The sequence below is a fragment of the Capricornis sumatraensis genome, chromosome 3 (genome assembly GCF_032405125.1).
Source record: "Capricornis sumatraensis isolate serow.1 chromosome 3, serow.2, whole genome shotgun sequence".
NCBI lineage: Eukaryota > Metazoa > Chordata > Mammalia > Artiodactyla > Bovidae > Capricornis > Capricornis sumatraensis.
Window position 1 is genome coordinate 2,653,616 of NC_091071.1, and position 26,727 is coordinate 2,680,342.

The following is a 26,727-nucleotide window of genomic DNA, read 5'->3' on the forward strand; positions in this document are numbered from 1 at the left end:
GCAAGGCTTTAGAGTGTGTTTCAGTGTGTGGTAAGGCCTTCACCGCCCCCACCATCACACACATGCACGCGTGCACACGCCCTCACATGCACACACGCCCACACGTGCACTGCCTGACTTATGCAGCGTTTTTCTCACCTTCCTCACGTCTCATGATGTCGAGTCTTTCTATCGTCTTTCCACGATACGTCTATTTTCATCAGGTGTTTTCTTCTTGGGAAAAGCACTGGGCTATCTCTTCTTACCTTCACTCTGCTCCCCAAAAGGCAGGGCAGCTGGGGGGGATCAGTGTGCCCCGAAAGCCATGATAGGAGGAATGTGGACTTCGTACCAGCCACCCTGGCCCCCCTTTTCCTGCCCCCTTTCCCAGCTCCGGGGTCCTGGGCATGTTTAACTCCTGTGCCAGCCTCAGGGTCCTCACCTGGAAACAGGGCCAGCCGTGCCGTCGCAAGGCCGGCATGAGGATTAATGGGCGTCTGTGCATCTGAAATGGCTTTTTCTGGCTGTTGCTGGCCTGTAGGGTCACAGCTGATTTTGGAATTTTTTTTTTTTAATTTAATGAACTCTCACGTGTTCTTGGGCTTCCCTGGTAGCTCAGCTGGTGAAGAATCGGCCTGCAAGATCCCGGTTCGATTCCTGGCTGGGTTGGAAAGGTCCCCTGGAAAAGGAATAGGCTACCCACCCCAGTATTCGGGGGCTTCCCTGGTGGCTCAGATGGTAAAGAATCTGCCTGCAACACAGGAGACGTGGGTTTCATCCCTGGGTCGGGAAGATCCCCTGGAGGACGATATGGCAACCCACTCCAGTATTCTTGCCTGGAGAATTCCGTGGACAGAGGAGGCTGGCGGGCTACAGTCCATGGGGTCGCAAAGAGTCAGACGTGACTGAGCGACTAAACAAATGTGTTCTATGCGCTTTTACACATTCACTCATTTAATCCTCGTACTGACTATGAGGAGGTCACTGTGGCCCCTTCCTGCAGACAAGACGCGAGGGACTGAATTGCACAGCTCAGCCCAGGAACGGAGGCGGCCCGAGTGGCCTGGCCCCAGCGCCCACCTGAGGCTACGACTGTGTCATAGCCCAGCCCAGCGTTGGGGTGTCACGGCCCAAAGCTCTGGGAATCTCCCGTTGGTTCGTTAACCCCACTGTCGTTTCTGTAAAGAAGCCACATCACCTGCTGCCACTGGCAGTTTTACTTCTTCCTTGAAACCTTCATATCCTTCCTTTCTTTCTGGTTTTTATTTATTGTCCTCAATGGGCGGTCTAGACCCCCCATATCATATTGAGTCAGAGCAGTGATAGAACAGCCTTTGTTTTATTACTAACTTTAAAGAAATTCGGTTAAGGTTTTATTATCAAGCCTGACATTTACAACATTTATGGTTGGTTTTGTGGGGAATTTTTGGTATTTTGTTTTTACAGCTAGCTTGTATTGGGTTAAGACAATTGTTTTCTAATCCTGCTTTGCTAGGAGTTGCTTTGGGGAGTTTTGGGATAAAAAAAAACTCACAAAGAAGTGTGATTCTGCCACACTGTGCCTTGCATCTATCAAGTTGTTCGTGTTTTTTCATCTTTTGTCTGCTGGTGAGATGATTTAGGTTGATGTTCTAATGTTCGCTAGTCCCAGTGTTTCTGAGATAAATGCAATTTGATGTTTATAGTGTTTGATTCAATTTGGGTTTAAGATTTTTGTATCCATGTTCATAAGTGAACTTGGCCTTTTCTGGCTGTTGGTTTGGCTCTGAAAATTGAGTTTACTTTCTCACCAGTTTTCGTAAATAATGTGATTGCTCTGAAGGGGGAGGTGAGAGGCAGGGGTGCTGACACCCCGACCTTGCCAGCACAGACAGGAACCTGGAGATCATCTTCCTAAGGTTCCTGGGGTTCTCCATCCCAGCTGTGCTTTGGCGGGTGGGCAGATTTTAGCACCCAGAGCCCCCCTCCCCCGCTACACACAAATCAGTTCATCAGCAGCTCCAGGTCTGGGGTCCAGGCACCTTCCTGTTTGTAGGTAAACAAGATGACATGGGTCCCCTGGGTGACACAGCAAGTTAAAAGCTACCATCTCCTGCTTGGGTGTCCTGGGGGCCCCTGCGCAGGGCCTGGAGGGGCGGTGTCAGTGATCCAGCCTCTTCTCAGCTCTCTGCCTAGAGGCTCCGAGGCTCAGGCTCCCTGGGGAAGACGATCTGGGCGGGCTCCCTGCCGCTGCCCCAGGCCACACCCAGTGTCTCAGAGCGGCCCCGGCGGGGCAGATCCACAGCTCAGAGTGCTCACCACCAGCTCCCCATCAGCCTGTAGCCACCTCTTAAAAGTTTGGGGTTGCCCTGAATTCATGTTTACCTTTCACCTTGAAAGTATTTCACAACTGCATAAAAGTTGCTAGAATACCACAAAGAAACAACCCTCCACCCACCCAAACACTCCATCCGAGTTTTGTCAGTTGTCCCTGAATGTCCTCGGTAGCAAAAAGCTCCAGCCCAGGACCGCACGCCACGCCTGGCTGTCCTTCCCCGCCAGCTGCGCTCGTTCCTCGGTCGTTCCTCGACTTTCTTGACTTTGACGACGTCAAAGACCACAGGCCACTCATTTCCCAGAATATCCCTCAATTTGGAGTCACGCATCTCCCCATGATTAGCCCCAGATTATGCGTCTGTGGTCAGAATGTCGCCAAAGTGGAGCTGAGTTCTTTGCACTGCGTCCTGCTGTGTTCAGCGTGATGTGGAAAGGCCCCATCTGTGGTGGAGCTGGTTTTGGTCGCCTGGTTCTCTCCCCTTCGCAGTGAGTGAGTGTCCCGTGGGAGGTGCTTCCGATTGTGTGAAAGTCTCAGTCTCCGTTCCACTCACCTCCTAGAGGATCATTCCCTGATTAGGTCTTGCCAGAATTAATTAGTAGAATGAGGCGCCCAGTTGTGACCTTTCTAATTCAATTGTTTCTTCTACATTTATTGACTGGACTTTCATTGCTTTCCTTTTTTTTTAAGCTTTCTCTTCTCACTTGTTTGCTTACCTCAGTGTGGACCTTACAGGACACATTATAATCCGTTCCGATCATCATCTATGTCAGTGTGGGAGGCCCTCCCTCCAGCTGGCTTCTGTGTCCTTCTCACAAGTTCCGGTTACTCCAAGGCTCTCCTCACTTTCTGGCACGAGATGTTCTAGTGCACTCACTCCTTTCTCTTCTTTCGCAGCCATTTCTCTGAGGAGCTTTGGACCCTTTCTGTGGAGAGTGGTATTCAGAAACCAAGACCTGGGCCCTGGAGGTGCTCACGGTTCCTGGGGTGCCACTTCTCCCAGACCCTGCTCACAGGTCCGCCCGCAGGTCTGTGTGTCTGCATAAGCTGAGAAGTGCTGGCTCACAGCAGCACCTCCAAATACAGTTCACTGTGTGTGTGTGTGTGTGTGTGTGTGTGTGTGTGTGTGTGTGTGTGAGAGAGTGAGTGAGTGTGTGTGAGTGTTTGTTGCTCAGTCATGTTCAACTCTTTGCAACCCCATGGACTGTAGCCCACCAGGCTCCTCTGTCCATGGGATTCTCCAGGCAAGAATACTGGAGTGGGCAGCTGTTCCCTTCTCCAGGGGCTCCTCCCGACCCAGGGATGAAGCCCAGGCCTCCCACACTGCAGGCGGATTCTTTACGGTCTGAGCCACCAGGGATGCACACCGTTCAGCACCATCGCTTCACTCAGGCCTCCACTTCCGCACTGACACCAGCCTGACTTTTCTCCCAGCGCTCTCATTCTGTTTCCTTGCTTGCTGAATCCCCCGTGTGTGGCCCATCCTCTGAGATGACCACCCTGCTTGGACACCTTCCCTGCACGGGTCCTGACTGGCCTCCTTTGCACTGTGCTTCCGGAAGGAGGAATGAAAGCTGCCCTAAAAATTTTAGCTTGCAAACTTAAGTTATCAAAACCTAAAGTTGGCCATTGTTTTTCTCTTCCTCCCAGTGATACAAGATTCTAAAGCTCTTCATTCCAGTTGGGGCATACTTGTGCCCAGCATTTCGGTCCCACCTTTCCTTTCTGTGTCTCCAAAGGCTGTAATGCCTGTTAGCATCTCTTCTTACAGTCAGTGCTTGCTGAGCTTCCACGGCCAGTTTGCCTGCAGCTTCACTTCCCACTCTGTCGGCCTCCACCACGTGCCTTTCTCCCCCACACGCTCAGCTGTTCATCGCTCATGCGTCTCTTACACTCCATCCAGCTCTGCTCTGGCTCTCGGGTGGGAGGTTATCTGGTCTGCCGAATCTTCAGAACTGGATGTTCCTTCAAAATAGTTTGTCTAAAATATTTTAATATTAACTCAGCAAGTCTGAAAATTCTGGTAGTGGTATAGACGGTTGGAACTTCAAAACCAGAAAGGAAATGTTTTCCCCTGAAACTCGTTATCCGAACCATTTGTGTTTCAATGTTCCTAGCAAGTAAATGTTCATCTATAAAAAGAAACTTGGATCCAACCCACAGGGGTAAGGCTTACAGACGTTTCCTGGCCAAGAGGAGACTGGAGGATACTTGTTGGCATTCCATCACTAGGTGCCTGGGGGGCCCTGAGCCACCCCCGTCCCGGAGCTGACACACACTCGGCCTCTGTGACGACCCCGCCTGCCTCGCGGACAAGACGCCACGCTCCTCAGTCCTCTGCACCGACCCCGTCAGCAGGCCGCCACGGGTGTGGGCTGCGCTCGTCCATCTGTTGATCGAATTAGTCGGAACTGGTTTTCATTCATATACTAAGTTATCCCAAGAAAATCTCACAATGATGTGGCGAAGATTAGCATGGATGTCCACTTTGGAGCAAACGAATCCTGCTCTTATTTATGAACTGCTCCTAAGTAGCCCCGAAGGCATGTTACAGCAGGGTGTCCATTCAAAGCTCAATGAAGGGGGCTTCCCTGGTGGCTCAGTAGGAAAGAATCCGCCTGCCAAGGCAGGGGACGCGGGTTTGATCCCTGATCCAGGAAGATCTCACGTGCTGCAGAGCAGCCAAGCCTGTGGGCCAAGCCCGTGCTCTAGAGTCCACGCCCTACAAGGAGAGAAGCCGCCACAGCGCGAAGTTCACGCACCACGTCTAGAGAGTAGCCCCACTCGCCGCAGCTAGAGAAAGCCATGCAGCAGCGGGGACCCAGCCCAGCGGAAAAAAGTAATAGTGATGAAGGAACAGGCATCTCTTTAAAGGTCTTGGAAGGCCCTTCGTTGCTAGGCTGGTGTTCAGCTATCTCAGACTGAAGGCAGAACGCTCTCCGACCCACCCTGCTCCCCTGCTAACACACGCGTGGCCCGTCCGGGGACTGAACAGACCCGCCCCTGAGACCCTTCGAGAGGCCCCGTCACTCCTCTCCTTGTATCAGCACCGCCTTCCTGGCCGTCATCACCTTCCACGTGTCGCCCTCTGACTCACCCCCGGGGAAGGGCCACGGACAAGGGCCTGGGGACCATGGTGTGGAGAACGACCCTGTTGGTGGTGCAGAGGCCGTCCGCACAGGCTTCGGGACCAGAGAAGCTAGCCTGGAGCCCCCGCTCTGCCCTCCCGGCTGGGTGGCTCTAGGGGAATCGCTTGTTCAGGTGCCTTCGCTGCAGAGCAGGATGACGGCAGCCGTCTCGTGGGCTGCCGGGGCGTCAGGACGTGTGGGCCTGTTCGCATATCCTGGGAGTGCATGGGTCCGTGCTCTGTGGACACGAGAGACTTTATGAGCAGAGTCTCCTCTGAGAAGGCTGTCAGCGCCTCAGGGCAGGGGGAAGCCGTGTCCACATCACACTGCCCCCCAGGGAGCCTCGGCGCACCCCCGCTATTCCTCTGAGAATGTCTGGGCACATTCCCTGGCCCAGGCAGGCTCCACATTTCCTAAACTCGGCACACTGGGGCCCTGGAGACCATGAGGGGTGTATATGAAGCCTTCTGGAACATTCCACACCTCATTCCCTTCACACGGGTGTGGATCAAGCCCAGGCAGCTGCTCTCTGCGCTCACTCGGTCACTCATCTGAGAAACGGTCACCACCTCCTGCCCCGTGCCTGGCCGCGGGCTGGGATCCCAGGAGCAATGAGGCTCAGGGGCACGCGGGCCAGTGAGCTGTCGGCCACTCAGCGATTCATCGCGTGGAAAGCAGGGGAGCGATTTATAGAGGTGTGCTCGGGGTGCTGGCTGAGGAAGGAGGCCTGAGTCCACTCAGGTGGCTGCGGAGGTCCACAGAGAGGGTAGCATCCTGGCCCACCCCCCAGGGACCACAGCCAGTAGCCAGGGAGAGCAGAGGGCAGCCGGGCAGCCTCTGGGAGCAAGGACTGGGCTGTGCCAAGCGCTTCATGACAGGGCCACCTCTGCTCTTCTTCCTCTGATCCATGTGTTTGCAGAAGTTTCTTTTGAATTCTGCCCGCTGTTTAAGTGTGCCGATAAGGTTGCCTCCTTGGGGTTGTCGCCAGTGAACTGTGGAATCAAAGGCCCTCATCATGGGAGGAGCCCCCTTGAAGGGCCTGAAATAAGCTGATGCCCAGAGGTGGGTTAGTGAGATTGTGAGCTGCGGTTTTCCCAGGTACCTCTAGCCCTGCACCGCTTCACGTGATTAGTGACCTTCGGCTGGAGAGTGAGCACAGCCTCTCTTCCCACAGTTTCACGGCACACCCGGAGAGGAGAGACTGCAGCCGGCATGCGTTCTCCCTGCTCCTGCGCCCGCCTGCCCACCTGCCCAGAGCCCCTGCACCCACCCCCCAGCACAGCCGTGGGCTGAGCTCTAATAGCCAGAGTCACCCCAGCTGCTCCCAAGCCTGCTCTGAGCGTGGTTTTCTGCCATGAACATGCTGGTGGTAGCGCCTGGGTGCAGATAAAAACTGTCTCCATCGGAAAGAGGGAAGAAAAAAAAAAAGCCCACTTAGTGTGTATTTGTGCATAATAGTAGCCATTTTCTCAACGGGAATGGTTTCAGGGAGTGTTATGTGCTCATAAAACACAGCACGGCCTCTGTTGCTGGTCTTGGTAACTAAAGAGCAGCTGGGGTGGAGGGCCGGTGCCCGGGTCCCCCAGGCAGGGCTCCCGCAGAGGCCCGAGGCAGTCGATGCGGCTCAGGGCTAGCAGGTAGGGACCCACCTTCCTTCCACAGGGAAGCTGGGGTGGGGCGGGGGTTCTGTCTCCCCCGACCCCTCACCCCAAGGATGGGATCCAGGCTGGAGAGTGGAAGCCTGGCCTTTGTTTCCTCTCCTGCTGGCCGACACGCTTCTCCAGAGAAAGCTGGACGAGTCCTGTGGCCTCAGGGGCTTGGCTCCCTCAGGATAACGCTGAGAGAAGGACACGGCATTGAGACCCTCCAAGCTGGCTCATATGTTCTGAGTACTTAATAAACACAAGCAGATGAGAAAATTGTGCAAGTGAAGGCAAGTGTTTGGACTCAAAGAGAGCGGCCTGTGGCAGCGTGGCTCCAAGGAAGGACTGTCCCTGCCCTGGGAGTGCTCCTGGGATGGGCCTGTGCAGAGTGCGCGGCTCGGCCCAGAAAGTACTGCCATCAAGCCGGCTGCCAGGGCCAGGCCGGGCCCACCTGCCCACCCGAGGGCAGCGTCCTGCTGACGCTCAGCTCGGGAGGTGCTGGACCTCCATGGTCTCCAGTCGGAGAACCGAGGTGGCCCACATCCCCGGCGGGGGAGGAGGGGTGCTGGTCAGGAGGAGCAGCTCCCGCGGCCAGAAGCCAGCCCAGCTTGAGTCAGTTGAGCGTCCAGGAGCTGGTGGGGAAATCTATTCACATGGAACCAGGACCAGGCCACATCGGCCATTCCCGGTGCCCGCCCCCCGGAGACTGTCCACTCTTTGCCTGTGTGTCCGTCCACCAGGTGGCCTGCCACCTCCCACGGCGCGTCCTGTCTCCGGCAGGGTCACAGGCCAGATGTTCTTTGTCTCATCTCCTCGAGCTCTGGAGTTGGGGATTTCTAATCGCTGATTCTATCTCCTCCTTCCCTCGCCACGGGTGGTGTCAGCGCTGTCTGCAGCCCTTCTGACAAGCGGGTGTCAACATCACGGTTGTCATAAGCCTTCACTGTGGCGGAGCTTCTCTTTCATAATAGGAAGGAAAAGAGCAGCATTGTTTCTGAGCGGTCTGTCACGTGTGCACATGAGCGCTGTCATCACTGACGGCTCCTTCAGGGGTGGCTCGGCCATCAGACAGAGTCGCCGAGACGGGAGCAGCTCGGTTCCAGTGCGACGCCTCTGCCCGAGCGCGTGCGTGCCGCGGGGATGGGCTTCAGGGGTGGCTCGGCCATCAGACAGAGTCGCCGAGATGGGAGCAGCTCGGTTCCAGTGCGACGCCTCTGCCCGAGCGCGTGCGTGCCGCGGGGATGGGTGACGATATGCACACTCGGATATTTCAGTGTTTGCTGTTTGCTTGGCTGCCCATAATAACGCCCTTGTGTTGACTTTCCTCTCTCATTTCTCGACTTGCGTAGGAAGACTGTACAAGATGGATGGTTTGAAGTGGCTTTTGTGTTCGTTAAGTCTATCAGGTCCTTACTTCCTCCGATTATGGGACTTTTTAACAGACCACAGGGGAAGGAAATACCGCAGCCTAAGGAACAACTCAAGTACAACCGAGGAAAGCGCTTTACGACAGATGTCACTTTCAAGAAATAGAGGTCAGCGTCCGTATAAATCGCCCCTGTCAGACTGAGTTAAATTTTACAGGAGTCATGTTTTCCTGTTCTTTTGGAGACTCGCTCAGATTCTTTCATCCTGATTTTCTTGTTGGGATTTTAGATTTGCCTATACGCTTCATTTTTCCCGTCATTAGGTTTTGTGTCAGCCATTCATCCAGCAAACACTTACTGAGCCCCTGCTGTGATATTGGTTCCCGGACTCATGCCACATACTAGATTACAAAGACGGAAAGCTTTCGGCCCCCTCCTCTAGAAATCCACAACTGGGGGAGTGGGTAGGAGGAATGATTGAGATGTAATAATCAATAAAATGAGGCTTGTGAGAACTGTTAAGAAAAAAAAAAAAGTGTTGCCAAGACAGCCTTGGAAAGAAAATGGGTAACAGAGTGGGATAATCAAGGAGGGCTCCATGTAGGAGGTGAACTTATTTTAGCCAGATGGGGAGCAGGACACTCCAAGCAGAGAAAATAGCAGAGTGACAGGCGCGTGGCCCCCGTTGTTTTAAAATGTAAATTTTATTATTATTTGGATAGAGTGAAGCCAGGGGGTCAGGAAAGATCGTTTGTTACTCACAGTTCCCGGGAGGAGGGGGCAGGCAGAGCCGCAAGGGGAGACCCCAGGGTGGCTGGAGGCAGAGGGAGGGAGGTTCAGTGCAGACCAGAGGCCTCACTGAGGTTTCTGCGGAAGGAGTGGACAAGGGCAGGGTAGGCAGGCTGAGGACTGGCTGGTCTGGATCGTTCCTGCAGGCTCCAAGGCACAGGGCCCATCCTGGTTGCGTGGAACCTGCCCAGGGTGGAGAGGACAGGTGGACAGTGGCCCAGAGGGTGGGAGCCCGCGGAGGAGGTGTGGGCGGTGGGCTCTGGGTTGGCTGATTTGCACAGGGAGACGTGCTCACGGCTGAGCCGTTTACTGTCTCTAGGACCCAGCTGCCCAGGGAGGGGCGGTCCCTGCAGGGTCAGCAAGGCCCCAGTGTCAGAGTCTTTGATACAGAGTGAGAGCTGTGGCTGGTACGTGCGGGGAAGGCTGAGCCGCAGCATGGTTGGGCAGCTGGGCATGAGCAGGCAATGATGGGAGCAGGCACCAGAGGGGAGGAGGGAGCCGATGTGAGGCCTGCAAGGCCTTGCTGAGGGGACTGTGTTCCTGAGAACCTGAGTCTCCCGATCTCGGAGCCTCAGCCAGGGTGTCCCAGCGCTCCACACGCTTCCCCCGTCAGCGTCTCCCGGTGGGCCTTCGGGCCTGTCCTGTGGTCCCCACTCCAAGGCCAGGGGCCCGCATCACATGAGCAGAAGGTGGGGCTTCTCGGGTTCCTGCCCTTTTCCCAGCCCCTTAGACTCCCACCCCACCTCACTTCATCAGTGATGGCACCCAACCCTCGCCGGCATCTCGGGATCTTAGCAAGTGGCACGACACCCGCACAGGGTTCATGGAGATGTGGGCAGGTCCTGTTTGCCCTAGAGAGGGGGCGTGTCTGAGGGACAGAAGCGTCAGACACAGAAAAGTCCCCCGGAAGCTCGTGAGGGAGCCTGGGAGGCCAGCTTCACATGAGGGCTGAGCGGGAGCTGGGTGCCCGGCTCCCTCGGCGGCTCCAGGCTGGTCCCACACCTCCCTCCCCACCCCGAGTCATAGAGCAGCTCTTTGGTGGGGGGCTCGGGCCACGCACAGTGGGTCTACAGACTCCAGGAAGGCCGGCCCCCAGGGGCCCCCAGTGCAGGGACGGTCCTGGGTCCACAGTGGATTCCAGGGGAAGCCTCTTCTTGGGATGGGGGGACTCTGGAAAAACTGGTTCCTAGGAGGATATTTCAGGGGGAGTGTGAATAAAGTGGTAGGAACCCCAGCACCCGCGGGAGGTAAGAGAAGGAAGGCTGGGCAGCGGAGAAGGCCCTGGGCCATCCGTGCGGCCAGGGCGGTGAGCCGGGCTCGCGTCTGCAGTTGTCACGGCTGTTCACTGGTGCAGGGGCCGGGGGACAAAGCCCTGAGCCTCTGGAACGGTCACGTCACAATCCTCCTGCCTCTGAAGACAGAAGGAATATGAAATAGCTAAAAAGTAAATGAATCATCAAGATCACGATCGGAGGAGGGAGGAAGCCGGCCTCGGGCTGCTTCCCAGCAGGAACCTCCGCACAAGCTGGTGTCAGGCAGTGCAGGGTGGGCGGGGGAGCTCATTAGGGTCACAGGCTGCCCAGACTCTTAGAGAACTGGCCTTGAGCCCCGTCCAGGTCTGAGTCCCGGCCTGGTTGTGCTGCAATCTGCCAGCGGGGCCAGCAGGGCAGCCCATCTGAGCCCCCTCATCTGCGCCCCCAGCTGCCTCTCTGGGCGGCCGGGTGTGGGGACGCTGCTCAGACCACAGGCTGCTAGATGGGCGGGTTTCCCTGCTGACTCCGGGGCTCAGCTCAGCACGCTTCCATGGCATGGATTCTGGAGCTTTCTCTGTCCTCCACTCTGCGTAAGAACAGGGCCCCCTCCACCTCTCCCCTCCCGGCCCACAGCTCAGCTCCACGTGCCCCCTCTGCACTCGCTGTCCCCTTGTGGGCGAGGTTAATGCCTCTCCTCTGAGCAGCCATCGATCCCCGGCCCCCTGGGATGCTGAGCTCATCAGGGCTGCGGGCGGCTGGGGTGCTGGAGGTCCTGCCCGGTGGGCTGGTTTCCACCTGACTTCTCAGAGGCAGGGGCTTCCCAGAGCAGGCAATTCGGCAACCCTGATGGAAAACCCACTCAGCAGGGGACCCCAGTCATTCAAAGGGCAGGCGGGTCTGAAGGAGCCCCGCCTCCCGGGGGTGCCAAGTGCCTGCCAGGGTTGGGGACAGCAGCCCAGAGCCCTACCCAGAGGAGGCAGGAGACGGCGACTCCTGGGGCTTCAGCACAGGACGCAGGGCTCCCCGTGGATGCTCACGACTGCCCCCCGCCGAGCAGCATTTGAGAAGTATGGCATCTCTGCTCTCGTCCTAAGTATTGCAAAGTGCTGTTTGTTAGCTTTAAAAGAGAAAGAAGCAAAAAAAAAAAAATTGTCAAAACCCCAGCCTCCCCGTTGAGCTCTGATTGTTTTATCTTTAAAGAATTCCTCCGCACCCCCTGCCCAGCACATCATTAGTGAGCACTGGTTGCTTCTAGAACTCTCCTTCCTGACGGTCTTGGAATCTAAGCTGAGAGCCTGAGGAGCCCAGCAGGAAACACAGTCCTTGGCTCCTTGCGGAGAAGCACCCCCCTCTCTACTCCACATGTAAACCGCTTGTTACAGAAACTCGACCCCCCACCCCCGAGGTCTGGAGCCCCACTTACGTTCTCTGATCATTAGTTTTGGAGCTCAGCGCTAGGCAGCCCATCTCAACACTGATTTTGAAATCATGCACGTTTTTTTGTATTAACACAGTCATCCGTATGTTAATAAGCCGACCGGTCGGGCCCCGAGTTTGGGCTGGACCCTGGTGGGGGTGCTGGGGCTTCAGTGGTGAGCCAGACTCTGAACCCCCCACTCAGGGGCTCATGGAACAAGGGACAACAGAGGGGAAGACGCCTTGGGAAGGAGGCGGGAGAAGGGCGCACCCTGTGGGGACCCCGGACAAGGTGCGGACAGTGAGGACGAAGACTGCGCGGGAGGTGCCTTCTGCTGCAGCTTAGAGGCCCCGGCTGCGCGGCCGCCGTGCCCGCACCCGTGGCCCGGGAACACTGCGTGCCCCGAGCTGGAGGCAGGCCAGGGCCCTGTGAGTGAGCCCACCCGAGTCCCCTCTCTCTGAAGGCCGCTGATGGCCTCTGACTCGCGCATCAGGGTCCGGCCCAGACGCTGCCAACTGAGGTGCAAAGCTGCAGAAACCGCAGGCTCGGAGGTCGCCGCACGTCGCCCTTCTGACCAGCGTCACACCAGATGCGGCCATCTCCTCGCAGCCCCCTGCCTCTCTAGGCTCCAGACCGCCCCTCGGTGCTCCTCCTCGAGCCCCACACCGCCCGCCACTCTCACCCGCGAGCACAGGGAACCTTTGCCTGGCGCCGCTTCTGAGTGAGCCTGGACGTGACCAGCCGTGCGTCACAGAAGGTGCCGGAGGGCACGGAATTAGGGCATTGCCTTCTGTGGCCTGTTTCGGGGGTGGGGGGGTCCTGTTCATGGAGACTTCTTGAAGGCCCGGATTCGGTCCAGATTCCAAGGACTTCGTCCTGAAGGCCCAGTTTCTGTCCAGATTCCAAGGACGTCGCGGACTTCGTGGAGAAGAACAGAGGGCGGACGTGTTTTCAGAAGGTTCGGGTGTTGAGACTGTGTGATGCTGTTGAGTCACAACAGACGGGCCCACAGGGAGAATGGCCGACGGGTCCACGTGGCCGTGAAGCACCCACCTGAGCCCTGATGATGTGGCCTCCGTTCAAATCCAAGTCTTTTAAAAAAGAGCGGTAGATGAGGACGGAAATGTGACTTGGGTACCTCAGCCCTGCAGTGGTAGGTTACTACTCTTCAGAACAAAAGCCCCACGGCCAACCTGCAGCACCTCCTGTGGGGTCACATGCTGAGGCCGGGGAGACCTGGGCCCCCGAGCGCCGGGCCCTGGACCCCGGCCGCCCTCCTCCCGATGTCCCTGCCCGTCCAGCCACTCGCTGCTTCGCTGCCCCCGAGCTCAGCGCCCACTCTGACATCCTGATCTTTTCCCCACCGTGCTCTTGGCTGGTCACCGCCTTTTGTACTTTTGATGTTTTCTCATTGAGGTGAAATTCGTGGCGAACATAAAGCTGACCACGTCGAAGTGCACGGTTCATGGATTGGTGCCTCCAATCCAGCCTCCACCCCCACCTGGGGCCGAAACGTTTCCAGGCTCCCCAGACGATGCCACGCCCGCCTCCCCCGCCCTGGGCAGATGGTGCCCAGCCATCTGCTTTCTGCTCCTGCGGGTCCACCTGTCCTGGGTATTTTATGAGATGGGATCATGCGGCGTGTGGCCTGCGGGTCTGATTCCTCTTGGCATCACGCCTTCAAGGCATGCCTGCGGTGCGGCAGGGGTCAGCGCTCTGCCCCTTCCGCGGCCGGGCAGCATCCATCCTGGGGCTGTACCCGTTTCCCCATCGACCATTGACGGGCACTTGCGTGCTTCCCCCCGGGGCTGCTGTGAGCAGAGCATCCGTGAACGTGTGCACACAAAGGTTGGAGAGCCAGCCTGCACTTCTTCGGGATATAGACCCAGAAGTGAGGTTGCTGGGTCACGTGGTGGTTCTGAGTTTAACTGCTGGAGGACCTGCCAAGCCGTTTTGATGTTGTGAATGGAAAGGGTTTAGAGTTTTGTGTTTCGTTTCCCTGGGACTCAGGCTGCCCAGCCCCATGTTTGCTGTCCCCTCTGGTCTTGCCCGTCTCCAGTCCACCAAGGTCCTTCTAAATCCTCATGCCACCCCCCCGTGGCCGCCTGCCAGCTTGGTTTCTCTGCAGACGTTGCAAGCGCCTTTCCTGTGCTGTCCCTGAAGCCATCTGTGGGGTGTCACCTGCACGGGCCCTGGCCAGCCCGCCTCGGCACTGCCTGCTTGGCCTGAGGCTCTCCGTGCCCACAGCCCTCCGTCTGCAGGTGTCCCCGGGCCCCCAACCCCACAAGCCTGCACAGGCCCTGCACCTGCCTGGACGGGGTGCAGGGACCTACAGAGAACACGGGGGCTTCCCTGGCAGGTGGTGACCAGTGCCCCCTGCCCGCACCGTTGCCCTCTCGCGGGATCAGGTCCATTGGTCCACAGGGCAGAGAGTGCAAGCGGGGCAGTCGGACTGGCTTGGGCAGAACTAGAAGCTGCTCGGACGAGGACGGGGACCAGGAGAGGTGTGGCTTGGGGTCAGGCCGGGTGGTCCTGGAAGGGCTGAAAATACCAGCTGGGCAGCTGACTAGATGGGGCTTCACGGACAGGGGATAAAATCAGCAGGAGGCAGAGTGTCAGGCAGGACGAGGGGACCGGCGGGGTTCAGGACAGAAGATGCTGGGTCAGCTGTGCCCCCAGGCAGGCTTTACCACCTCAGCTAGTTCCCAGGGCAGCAGCGGGGTCCCCTGCGCAGGAACCTCCAGAGGCCCAGCCAGCGGTGGCGTCTTCGGCGTGCATTCGGGCAGAAGGGTCAGGGTGGAAGCAGGAGGTACGGCGGGAGAAATGGCCCTGGACCCTCTGTGGGGACTCCCAGCCACTCGGGCCCCGTGGGGCTGGGCAGGTCTTCTCTGCCGGATGGTCCCCTGTCCACAGGGATGAAGGACATGAAGGCGGGTCCCGTCCCGAGCCCTTGGTCTGAGTCCCCAGGGCCAGGTATGCCCAGGCCCTGACCGAGAGCTGGTGACTGAAACCCCCAGACCCAGTGGTGGGGACAGAGGGGCCCCCGCTCGGAGGCGCGGGGTGGGGGGTGTACGCTCACGGGACCGAACGCCCCCCGTGTGAGGGGTTGGCCAGCGGCCTCAGCCCCACGCGGTCCAGCGGGTCCCAGGCCCTCCGTCCTGCAGGTTGGAGCAGTCGGGGACGAGGAGGAGTGGGTCACCCTCTGCGAGGAGGAGAACGAGCCGGACGCCCAGATGCTGGAGATCCCGGACCTCACGCCCTACACTCACTACCGGTGAGAGCCGCCCGCCGGGGCCCTCTGTCCGCAGCGGTGAAAGCCAGCTGCACGCATGCAAGCAAGATGCTTCCAGCTGCCGTAGCGGTAAACTGAGCTTTTCCGGCCACCAGATGCTGTCTGTTGAGTGTCATTCCCAGAGAGACTGTCCCTGCTGCCAGGCCAGCAGCGTCCCTTCCACCGGCTTCGCTGGCTGGGCAGCCAGCAGGCATGGCTGGTGCAGCGGGCTCGGCAGCCAAGGTTGGAGATGCAGATCTCTTTGTTTCCTTCGCAGAGCGCCACCTCTGGGGCTCTTAGGGTGCTGCGTGTGTGAGGAGCAGACGCCTGTGAAACACCTGCTGCCTCACCCTCCCTGGGTCCCGGAGGCATGGGTTTCACTAATCAAGCATTTAACGTGCCATTTGACCTTTGCCTCTTGACCCTGAAACTTATCCAGGCAGTAAATCCTTGGCCCAAACAAAGGGCAGAGTGATGGCTGCTTGAGATGCTGGGACTTCCCGTAAGATTGAGGAAAGAGATAGGATTTCCAGTTATCTCAGATGCTGGGTGTGATAGCGTCACTGTCCTGCCAGGATGGATGCGCTTCATATGACCGGGGAACAAAAGACTGAGAATGACTAATTCAGGGAGTAAAAGGGGAAATTACATCTTTGTGAAGAACACTGTTTCAATACAATACCAAAGTGAGGGTTTTTGGTTTTTTTAAAAAAACCTAATGAGATGTGCTACTGAACCTAAGCTCATTTTAACATCCTTCCTAAGTTTAGAGCAGATGAATCAAGATTCACTTGTTTTTAGGGGAGAACATTCAGCGTAAAATGAGCTGCCGAGGTCCATGTTGTGCCGTGTGAAACTGGTGTGGGGTTTTGTTTCCTTCCATTTCCCGCGTCCCCTCTCCGTGCAGGTTCCGAATGAGGCAGGTGAACGTCGTGGGCGCCGGCCCCTTCAGTCAGTCCTCCCGGGTCATCCAGACGCTGCAGGCCCCCCCGGACGTGGCCCCCACCAGCATCACCGTCCGCACTGCCAGCGAGACTAGCCTGCGGCTCCGCTGGGTGGTGAGTCAGGGGTGTGGTGCTGTGGGGAGCCCGGAGCTTAGCTGTTGCTTCCTCCTGCCTTTGTCCAGGTCAAAGCTAATCTCGTCATTAAACCAAGAAGCAGCACACTCTACAATTAGTGTTGGATCTCAGACCATCCCCGGCTGTCTTAATTAGTAGCGTTACACACTGGCTTCTTGGAACCAAGACATATTCTTTAGGGAAGAAAGTCGACCATCCCGTGGGCTCGACGTGTATGAGTCCTTAAGCTCGGTCGACATGGAACGGGTCCGAAGTATTTGTAAGAGAGCCAGCTTGATATTGAATGAGAACATTTGCTCACAAAATTAAGCCACAATATATTAAAAGAAATTAAGTCCAGCTAAAAGTACTGACAAGGCTTCCTGTAATTAACAGAAGAAAATTTCCAGGGAAAAGTAAAAAAGAAAAAGTCCAAGAATATTCACCCCAGTGTAGCTTTTCCATGGACTTGGCCCCATAAGGCAGGCTGGTGCTTGGGTACCCTCATGGGGGTGGTTCCGAGAGGGGCTCACCACAGACTGTTGTCCACTTCCAGCCACTGCCAGACTCTCGGTACAACGGGAACCCCGAGTCCGTGGGCTACAGGGTCAAGTGGTGGTGCCCGGACCTGCCCTCTGTGGTGCAGACCCAAGTCATCAGTGACCGGCTGGAGCGGGAGTTCACGGTCGAGGGGCTGGAGGAGTGGACGGAGTACGCGCTGCAAATGCAGGCCTTCAATGCCATCGGCGCCGGGCCCTGGAGCGCGGCCGTGCGGGGCCGGACCCGGGAGTCGGGTGAGTCGGGGCCCCGGGCCCTCCCATGTCTCCTGCAGGAGGAGCTGAGCGGGCCCAGGCTCGTGGCATCTCACTGGCTCACCCTTAGCCCGCCCCACGCCCCCTACCGCATCTTTCCTGAGGAATTAGGTCAGCCTGCCTCACAGCTCCTGACGCTGCTTTGCATTTGATGATGGATTCTCCCAGGGGCTGGACTTGCGTTGCTGTCTTTAGTTAGGGGTGATTTTCACCACCAGCGATTGGAAGTAGGGGCATACGGAGACTCTGACGGGATCTTTATGGCGCACGGTGTTCAGGAATTCCTCCCGACAAAGTTGTGCATGTGGAGTGTCGAGACAGCTTCCTCTGCCCCAGAAAATAGACCCTCAAAAATTCTGTTGCTTTTTCACAACGGGAGTTTCTCTTTACAGTGTAAGGTGGGTGTGCCTGTCAATGAGTCCATGGGGTGATTTGAGGACCCAGGCTCTGCCGTCCTGTAGACTAGCTGCCGTCTGCATGCAGTGGCCAGAGGCGCCAGATGAGCAAAGGCTGGGCGCCTCTGCCTCTTGCCACCTGCCCGGAGACAGCTCACAGCCCTTTGCTCACTGCCAGCAAGGGAGGAGAGCTTCCAGAGGTCGCTGGGCAGATGCTCATCTTCTAGGTTCCACGGCCAGACTGGTCAACAGCAGTTTGCAGGACCCTTGCCGGCCTGGTTTGAGCTTGTAGAAACTCAGAGAAGAGTGTTGCTGGCACTCTTTAAAGACACACAAACCAGCTCTTTCCGAGGGCCTGAAATAGTGAGGTTTTCTCCTGAACAGGAAGACCATCTCTGCTCTTCAACTCACCCCCACCCATGCTGTTCAGCCCTTGATGCACCAGGGAACCGCTTACCCTAGACCACGTGGGCTGCTGGAAGTCATGCTCTGAATACCTTCCTGACCTCCACCCAAGAGGGCTGAGAAAAAGGTGGGAAGTCTTGGGTTAGATGTCACGCTCAGAATACCTTCCTGACCTCCACCCAAGAGGGCTGAGACGAAGGTGGGAAGTCTGAAACAGGAAACCAGCTGCCTCAGGACTTCGCTATTTCCTCAGAGGCTTCCTGAGCCCAGGGCAAGTCCTGTCTTCTTCACGTCTTATGTTGTATACCTTAATCTTACACAGTGTTAAATACAAATCATATGTAACGTTGACTTCTTTATGTAACATTGATTCTAAAGCTAGAAATAAATTTTCAGGTCTTTCATTATTAAAAGGAAGCATTAGAACTCTAAGTAGAGATTAAAATACCATTTAAAACAGTTTTTCTTAGGGAAAAAAAAAAATAAAACACAACCATTCAGTAAAACACAATGATTGCGGTAATAAGTAGGTTAGACACTGCGAAAGAGAGAATTGCCAAACTGGAAGCTGAAAATGAGTGAAAATCTCAAAATACAGCACAGAGACATTGACGCTGAAAGTACGATAGAGAAGTTAAAAGACATAAAGACTAGACTGAGAAGGTCCGATATACATTCAGTAAGATTCAGAAAGGATGGGGGGCAGGGGCACGGAAATGAGAGGGAGGAAACACGTAGAGATTATGGCTGAGAAATTACAGAACTGAGGTAAGACACTGTGTATCAGACTGAAGACATGAATCCTGAGTAGAAAAGATAGAAATAAATCTGCACCGGATTGCCCCGCCCTTCAACTGCAAAATGCCAGAGCCAAAGAGAAAATCTTAGAAACATTTGGACCCAGGACCTCTCACCTGCAAAGACCATTTGAAACCAACTTCTCGAGAACAACGGCGGGCAGGAGACAATGGAGTAATAATCTTGAAGGAACTGAAAGAAAGTAACTGTCAACCTCAAGGTCTGCACTTAGCCACAGCCTTTTGTTCAGAAAACAACAATGAAATATCACGTGAAGGTGAAGAAAGGGAAATTTTAAATGGAAAATAATATTTTGGGATAAGCTTTCAAAGAACACTCAACAAAGACAATCAAGGGCAAAATGACTGCCTTGAGAGTATCCTTTTGTAAAAATCTTTCTAGCTGCTAAAAAGCCATCCTTACAGTGGTCAGACAGAGGATGAGATGGTTGGATGGTATCACCAGCTCAATGGACATGAGTTTGAGCAAACTCCAGGAGATAGTGGAAGACAGGGGCGCCTGGCGTGCTGCAGTCTATGAGGTCACAGAGAGTCAGACACGACTTAGCAACTGAACAACAAAAAAAAACCAGTGGTCAGAGGTCATCACTGCATTTGCTGAAGAGGGTGAAGGGGTCTCCAGGGCACGCTGGTGGAGAGTCAGCTGCTGATGGAGTCAGACGGGGTCGGAGGGAACTGGAAAGAGAGGAAGCCTGCAGATCCTGGAACACGCAGCACCTCCGCGATGAGAGCTGTATGTCCGTGCTTTAAGAAGCTCAGCACACAGACATGCTGAAAGCCAGCCGTGGAAGCACCACGCAGAACTTCTCAAACCACATTTACATGAAGAGTCCGGTTTTGATGTGCACTTGAGCTGGTTTCATGACATCTTATGATGTATTATAAGGGTAAATGAGGCCCTTAAAATCAAAGACACTACATGAGGCACAGCTGGTGCTGAGAGAGAAGGAGCCCTGCAAAGGGGAGAGAAGAAAAGAAGGCAATGCATTTTAAAAGGTACTCTTTTTAATGAAAGGGGAGTTTCTAGGACTGTCTCAAAACTCAAGACACCAGGTTAGGAAGGAGTTGAATCTCCCTCAACTTACGTAATGTGCAAGAGTTTTTTCCCAAATCTTAAGAACATAAATATTTTGTAACTAAATGGCAGTTTTCCCTGGTGAGACTCGAATGGGCTGAAATTTTCATCATGAACACTACCGTTTGCTCAGCCTGTCTCCTCGTTGGGAACCCAGCTGGGTTCTGTGCACCGAGGCTGGGCTGCCACAATTGCCCAGTTGCCCTCACTCTCTGGGGACACGGCTGGCCTGCCAGTGTGTGGAGGCACATGTTACCTCGTCTTAGGAGGTCATCTGTTACATGCAGGTCTACATGAGAACTGGGCACTTACTGTCTCCACGAGGAACCACAGGAGACAGTTAAGGATTGAGAGGTAGCCAGTTTGCGTTGCTATGACGATGGCCTCTCTCTTTGCAGAGAGACGGAAATTTAGAACTTAACGCTAGTGTCTGGGACAGTATACTTGCTCCTCTCACCTGGTTCTAAATAAAGTGGAAAATGAAGTCAGAAAATTGTAGGCTTACCTTCTCTTTGAATGATAAGTGACACCTTTAATTCACAACTGATGCAAGGTGCCAGCTTCTCGCTCAGTTGTTTTTTTTTTTTTTAATAAGCATATGTGTCAGCAATGTCCTGGTAACCGCCTTGGAAGTTACAACACTGAGGGGGAGCCCCTGATGGGTGGAGGACACGAGTGGCACCATGGGAGCCCCTGCAGAAGGCGGGGCCTCAGAGTGGTGTGTGCAGCCGGCCTGCTCCTTTCAGGGGGCTGAGTCTGCCGGAAGCCAGGAGGATTCTCTCCCTGGGACACAAATCTGCTCAAGTGAATTACAGTGTTTTGTTGAATGACTGAATGATGGAATGAATGACCCTCTACTGACGTAGTTGGGAAGAAAAAGTTAATCAACCAGGTGAGCTGGCCAGCATCTTCTCTCCAGAACTGTCAGGAAGGAAGACCCCTGTGCTCGGGACAGGCAGGCACCAACAGCAGCGTGTGTGTGTTGTGGGGGCGTCAGCCAACCCACGTGGCAGCCAGTTCACGCCTGCGCTCCGAGGCCCGTCAGTCAGCCTCGTCGGTCAGGCTCCGAGGCCCGTCAGTCAGCCTCGTCGGTCAGGCTCCGAGGCCCGTCAGTCAGCCTTGCAAGTGGACAAGGGGTAGGGGGTTCCCGCCTCCCAGGCGGTCAGGCCAGGGAAGCCGTCCTTCCAGGCCCAGCGCTCCCAGCAAGTGCCCCTGCAAGGTCCGGCCTGCTGCTGGGCCCTCTTTGGCCCCTCCACCTCCATCCCAAACCTGCCGCTCGTGGAGCAGCCGGGACCAGCTGGCCAATGATGGAGAGCGTCTCCTCCAGGGCCTGCACAAGTCCTGTCATTTGTTTCTTAAAGACTTCGTTACAGCAGCCCCTCATTTCCTGGGGCTGCTGTAATCACGTGCCCCAGAGTGGTGGCTTCAAACAGCAGAAATGTATTCTCTCCAGGCTCTGAAGGCCAGAAGGTGGAGAAAGGAGTGTGAGCAGAGCTGAGCTCCCTCTGGAGGTGCCGGGAGGGGCGGTCCTTCCCCTTCCCAGCTTCTGGAAGCTCCTCAGCTGTGGCAGTACAAACCCAGTCCTGCCAGGGGTTGGCAGTCTCCCCACGTGCACGTCCGTCCCTTCTCACAGGGATGCCAGTCCTGCTGGAGGAGAGACCGCCTCACCCCCATGCGACCTCATCTGACCCATTACATCCACAGGGATATTTCCCAATAATGTCACATTCTGGGCCCAGAGGGTCAGGACTCAGCACGGGAACTTGAAGGGACACAATTCAACCCACAGCAAAGACCACATCGCTTTGGCATAGAAGCTCTAGGAAGCCGAGCTGGGGAGCAGTGTTGTTGCGCAAACATACGTCACTTCCTGTCTTCAGACTGACTGCAGAGGGGCCTTCACAATGGCTGAGCAGAAAGAAGGGAGCGCTTACGTATGAGCGAGGGAGTGAGGGAGTGTGGGAGTGAACGAGTGTGTGAGTGAGTGTGGGAGTGAACGAGTGAATGAGGGAGTGTGGGAGTGAACAAGTGAGTGAATGAGTGAGTGTGGGAGTGAACGAGTGAGTGAATGAGTGAGTGTGGGAGTGAACGAGTGAGTGAGCGAGTGAGTGAGTGAGTGAATGAGTGAGTGAGTGAATGAATGAGTGAGTGAACAAGTGTGTGAGTGAACAAGTGAGTGAGTGAGTGAGTGAGTGAGTGAACAAGTGAGTGAGTGAACAAGTGAGTGAGTGAATGAGTGAGTGAGCGAGTGAGTGAGTGAGTGAATGAGTGAGTGTGGGAGTGAATGAGTGAATGAGTGAGTGTGGGAGTGAACGAGTGAGTGAATGAGTGAGTGTGGGAGTGAACAAGTGAGTGAGTGAGTGAACGAGTGAGTGAATGAGTGAGTGTGGGAGTGAACAAGTGAGTGAGTGAGTGAACGAGTGAGTGAGTGAGTGAGTGAATGAATGAGTGTGGGAGTGAACAAGTGAGTGAGTGAATGAGTGAGTGAGTGACAGAGGATGTGAAGGAATGAATGGGTGAATGAGTGAATGGATGGACGGGTGGAGGAGTGAGCCAGTCGGCCGGCTAGTCCTGGCGGTGGTCACTGAGAAGGTGCCGCAGCCCCATCACGTGTTCTGTGCCCGTGAGTTTCGTGAACTTGGCATGTTCTCCTTTTCGACCGTGGAGGTGCTGGGGGTGCTGACACTCCCTTTGGTCGGTGCCTGTCACCCCCTCCCCACAGAGGCACACCATGTGAGTCTTCCCTGCTCCCACCCCGGGTGCCGAGCATAACCTCCCCTCCTCCCCTCTCCGCCTGCCTGTCCCCCACAAAGTCCGTGTTTAGGGAGGTCCGTGAACTGTGTCTGAAAGTGAGGATTCCATCTGAGATAAAAGCCACAGTTCTCGCCGGTTAATATAAGAATGAGACAAGCTTATTTTCTCTCTGGGTGGACTCGGGTAACATGGAGCTCCTAAGTACCCAGGATTTATGGAATTTGCTGCTAATATTAAGGAGATTTACATTTCCATGATACCCCTGCAGGTTTAATCTGATCACTGCAAAAATGCTCAGACTGCATTGCTATTTCAAGGACAACTTGATTAGAAGGGTAAAAATTAGACCTTTATTTGTAGAAGCCTTTAGACTTCCGGAGCCAATCTCTTTAACTCATTCCTTGCAGTTCCTTCAGCCGCCCCTGAAAACGTGTCAGCCGAGGCCGTCAGCTCCACCCAGATCTTACTGACGTGGGCCTCGGTCCCCGAACCAGACCAAAATGGGCTCATCCTGGGCTACAAGGTACGTGCCCAGGTGACCTTCCCCGCCTGCCTCCCCGGCCCGCGAGCTCGCGTGGCCCGCGCATCACTGGCTGTGGCCTGTTTCCTGCACTTCACCGCCCTCCTCTCGTCTCCCTCATCACCGTCTGTGGTGAGGGTCGCTCCACCCTCGTCACGCGGGCCCACACAAGGCGCTCTGAGCCCGTGTCCTCCCCCTAAGATGGGCGGGATGGCGGCTGCTCCCTCCAGTCGATGGCGGCTGATTTTGTAAAATGCCAAGGGCATGTCCAGAGGCCCCGGCACACGCGTCTGCAGGTGTCACCACCGCCCGTGTCCGTCCTGGGTGCTGCCTCGGCGTCAAGGCTTGGATGCCTCCCGGCTTCTCTGGGAAACCTTTCTGGGCCAGCACCTCAGAACCCCCCTGTTCTGCTCCGTCCGCCCCCCAGCAGCAGGACGGGCCTGCCTGGTTTGGCCGTGAGGCCGCGCGTGTCCGATGCGCTACGGCCCTCTCCTGGGCCGCCCGTCTTCAGGATCCCGTTCTCTGTTCCCTCCCGTGCTCACGCCCCGCCTCCCCGGGGCATCCTGATCGCTCCCTTCTGGCCCGTTTGGACGCAGTGCCCCCAGCCCCACGTGGCCGTGCACAGCCCTTCCTCCCGACCCCTGCCCTTCACAGCCTTCCAGCCGCTGCTCCTGCGGGCCAGCTCCCAGGGGGCAAGCTTTGGGAGTGAGGAACCGGTGGGCCGTGGAGGGGCCGTCTCAGCGTGGCCAAGTCTGCAGTGAGGGCAGTGAATGGCCCCGGGGCGGGGTCTCGGGTTTGGGGGTCCCCAGGTCCTCCGAGGCAGGAGGCCCGCCTCCTAAGGACCATGTAGCCAAGTGGCCGCCGGCTCCTTTTACAAGAATAGGATGTCTCTGTGCTCATGTCGAGCCTTGGTTTTAGGGGCTGCCACTGGGGACCTCAAATCCTGTCAATTACAGCGAGCGTCTGGCTCGCCCAGCCGGCCAAGGGCTGGCTCACCGCCGCAGCCGCCTTCCAGTCTCCAGGAAATTGCTGCACTTCCCTCCTTCCCCCAAAACGCCAGCGGTTAGGAATTAGATCCCCACGCCCTCAACCGGCTGCCCTGGGGGAGGACCCTGTTCCTCGCCGGGTGGTCCTGAGCCCCCCAGGCCCCTCCTCACACACTGCCTCCCCTCCCTGCCCTTGTGTGCCACCACTCAGATCCTGTTCCGGGCCAAAGACCTGGACCCCGAGCCCCGGAGCCACGTGGTACGCGGGAACCACACGCAGTCGGCGCTCCTGGCGGGCCTGGGCAAGTTCGTGCTCTACGAGCTCCAGGTGCTGGCCTTCACCCGCATCGGGAACGGGGTCCCCAGCGCACCCCCCATCCTGGAACGCACCAAAGACGACGGTACGTCGGGGCCGTGCCTCCGCCCACCCCCCAGTTTTGCTGTCCCCATCCACACCCTTCGGACGGTGGTCATCTTCAACTTAATTTTCAAAACACTCCTTCTCCCCTCGGTTCAGCAGAGGAAAATGAAGCAAAGTTGTTTTCTGACCACAGAGTGCCCCTACGGCCAGTTTCAGCCACAGTGAGTGTTTACAGGTTGGGGGTGAGCCTGAAAGGCCAGATAGGCCAGGCAAGGACACCTCAGGCCGCTCCTGGTGGCGTCAGCACAAAGCTGCCAAGCAGCCCTAGGTTCCCTGGGGTGGCCCACTCTCATTTGCATAATAAGATTATTATAAGCCCCCTCAGAGGGCATGTTTGAGGGGCTGGGGTGCCCAGGTTCCCAATCCCAGAAACAAATACCTCTTGATGGTTGTCTAAACCCTCAGGCGTGTTTCTCCACCTTGCAGGTGTCAGCCGCCCAAGGTTAGCTCATGCACAGAATCTTTGTTAACCAGACTGTGGCAAATAATCTCCCCTCAAAAAAACCCAGGCTCAGATTCAGCTGAAAGTGAGACACCAGAGGTTTTCTTCAGTCTTTTTATTGAGGAAATTAAATCAGCCCAGAACGCGTTCTAACCGCTGAGATGACACCCTCCTCCCCGTCTGCTGGGAGACAGGGAGGGAGCTGGGACTCGCCTGGGTCAGAGGAGGTGGTGCCTCAAGCATCGTCCTTCCTCAGGGTGCTGGTCTCAGGGCAGCCAGGGTCTGAAAGGGACCCTGTGACCTGAAGGCCATGTCTTTGCAAAACTGTATGTGGTGTCCAGGACCAACCCAATGAACAGTAACAGGGGTGTTTAGTAATGGTTCCTTAAACTTGGGAGGGTATTCTTCCCAAAGCACAGGCAGGGGAGTCGTGGGCTGACGTGTGTTTTCTGCCACAATCGTGATATAAACTTGTTTCTCCTTCCCCTCATTTCATCACGATGCAAGCAATCACCCTTGGGGACAGTGAGGGGCAGAAGCCACGGAAGACAGACCAGACATGAGTTTCCCATTTGTGAGTCGGTCCTGGCATGTGAGCCCGTGGTCTCCTTCCATTTACTTCACCCAAACACAGGGGTCAGAGCACAAGTTCATAATTTAAAACACCGTTCTCAACTGAGTAGCCCGAGGCAAAATTCCGCAGCCCTGGAATGGCTGTAGCACACATCATTTTATCTCTGTGTTGATTGCTCCATGCCTGTTGCCTCTTACCTGGGAAGAGCCAGTTCTTAAGTTCCAACGAGAAGTTCCCACGCTGGCCACACATTTACTAGCTTGCCCATTTAAGTAAATATATTTTGCAGTGTCTACGACCCTGTTATTCAGCGGTGCCTGCATACATAGTTAGTTTTTGAATTACTGGTGCACCCGACCATGAAGAAGAACTATTATATTCATTTGTGGACATCGCCTCTTGGTTTTCTGGGACGATGCAGGAGAGGGCTCATGTGTCTGAGAGAAAGGCCGTTGTTGCAGGCATGTTATTTGATCAGTCACTGTAATCTCCGTTGGAAGTTGGGAGTGACATGCAGCCACCTTCTTCACCTTTCATCTGCTGTGTGGACGTCCAGACTGGGAGAGGAATCAGCTCAGATTGGCGAGGTCTCCGCTCTGACTTGACGTACCCTGTACCATGCTACTTAGCGGCTGCAGTGACCAGCTTTCGACAACACTCAGGACTCACAGCGTGATTCATGAGCACTACAAAAGTCACCTTCCCAAAACTCAGAGTGATTCACCCGTGAGCAGTGTTGTCAGCAGTCGCGACTGTCCTCGGCCGGCCCATAGGACCCTGCAAAACCCCGCCGTGTACCCATGTGACATCCCCAGTGGGGCCTGATTCTCGGGTCTTTTTTTTTTTCCCCTTCAGCCCCAGGCCCGCCCGTGAGGCTCGTGTTCCCGGAGGTGAGGCTCACGTCTGTGCGGATCGTGTGGCAGCCTCCAGAGGAGCCCAACGGCATTATTCTAGGTAAGGGAGCAGCGGGGACCACAGCTCAGAGAGAAATGACAATTAGATTGATTTCATCCATTTTTATTAGATGTCTAAAAGGTTAAAAAAAAAAAAAATCCCATCCATAGCAGCCCGGCATGTTCTGAGCCGAGAGACCACAGCCCTGTGTCTCCCGCTCAAAGGGGTTCTTCGCAGAATGAAATTTACATTTTGTTCACCCAGAATCTCTCTGTTCATGGTACCATCTGTAATTGACCTTCCCTCTGCTCAGAAATAACCCAGTTATTTTGACGTGTGTTTGGAAAACAGCAGGCTGGCTTTTCACAGAAGATTCCCACGCGGGCCTTGCTCCAAGGTCCCAAAAGTGTCT

At 55.8% G+C, this 26,727-nt stretch overlaps 1 protein-coding gene across 1 annotated transcript in view; it reads left to right on the forward strand.

The window, feature by feature from the left end:
* SDK1 (sidekick cell adhesion molecule 1) overlaps window positions 1–26,727 on the forward strand; it is a 718,540-nt gene that overhangs the window by 621,946 nt on the left and 69,867 nt on the right. The window contains exons 23-28 of the mRNA XM_068967809.1: window positions 15,055–15,164; window positions 16,069–16,219; window positions 16,776–17,013; window positions 22,886–23,001; window positions 24,196–24,385; window positions 26,277–26,375. Of these exons, the coding sequence (XP_068823910.1) occupies window positions 15,055–15,164; window positions 16,069–16,219; window positions 16,776–17,013; window positions 22,886–23,001; window positions 24,196–24,385; window positions 26,277–26,375 (904 nt within the window). The remainder of the gene's footprint in view (window positions 1–15,054; window positions 15,165–16,068; window positions 16,220–16,775; window positions 17,014–22,885; window positions 23,002–24,195; window positions 24,386–26,276; window positions 26,376–26,727) is intronic.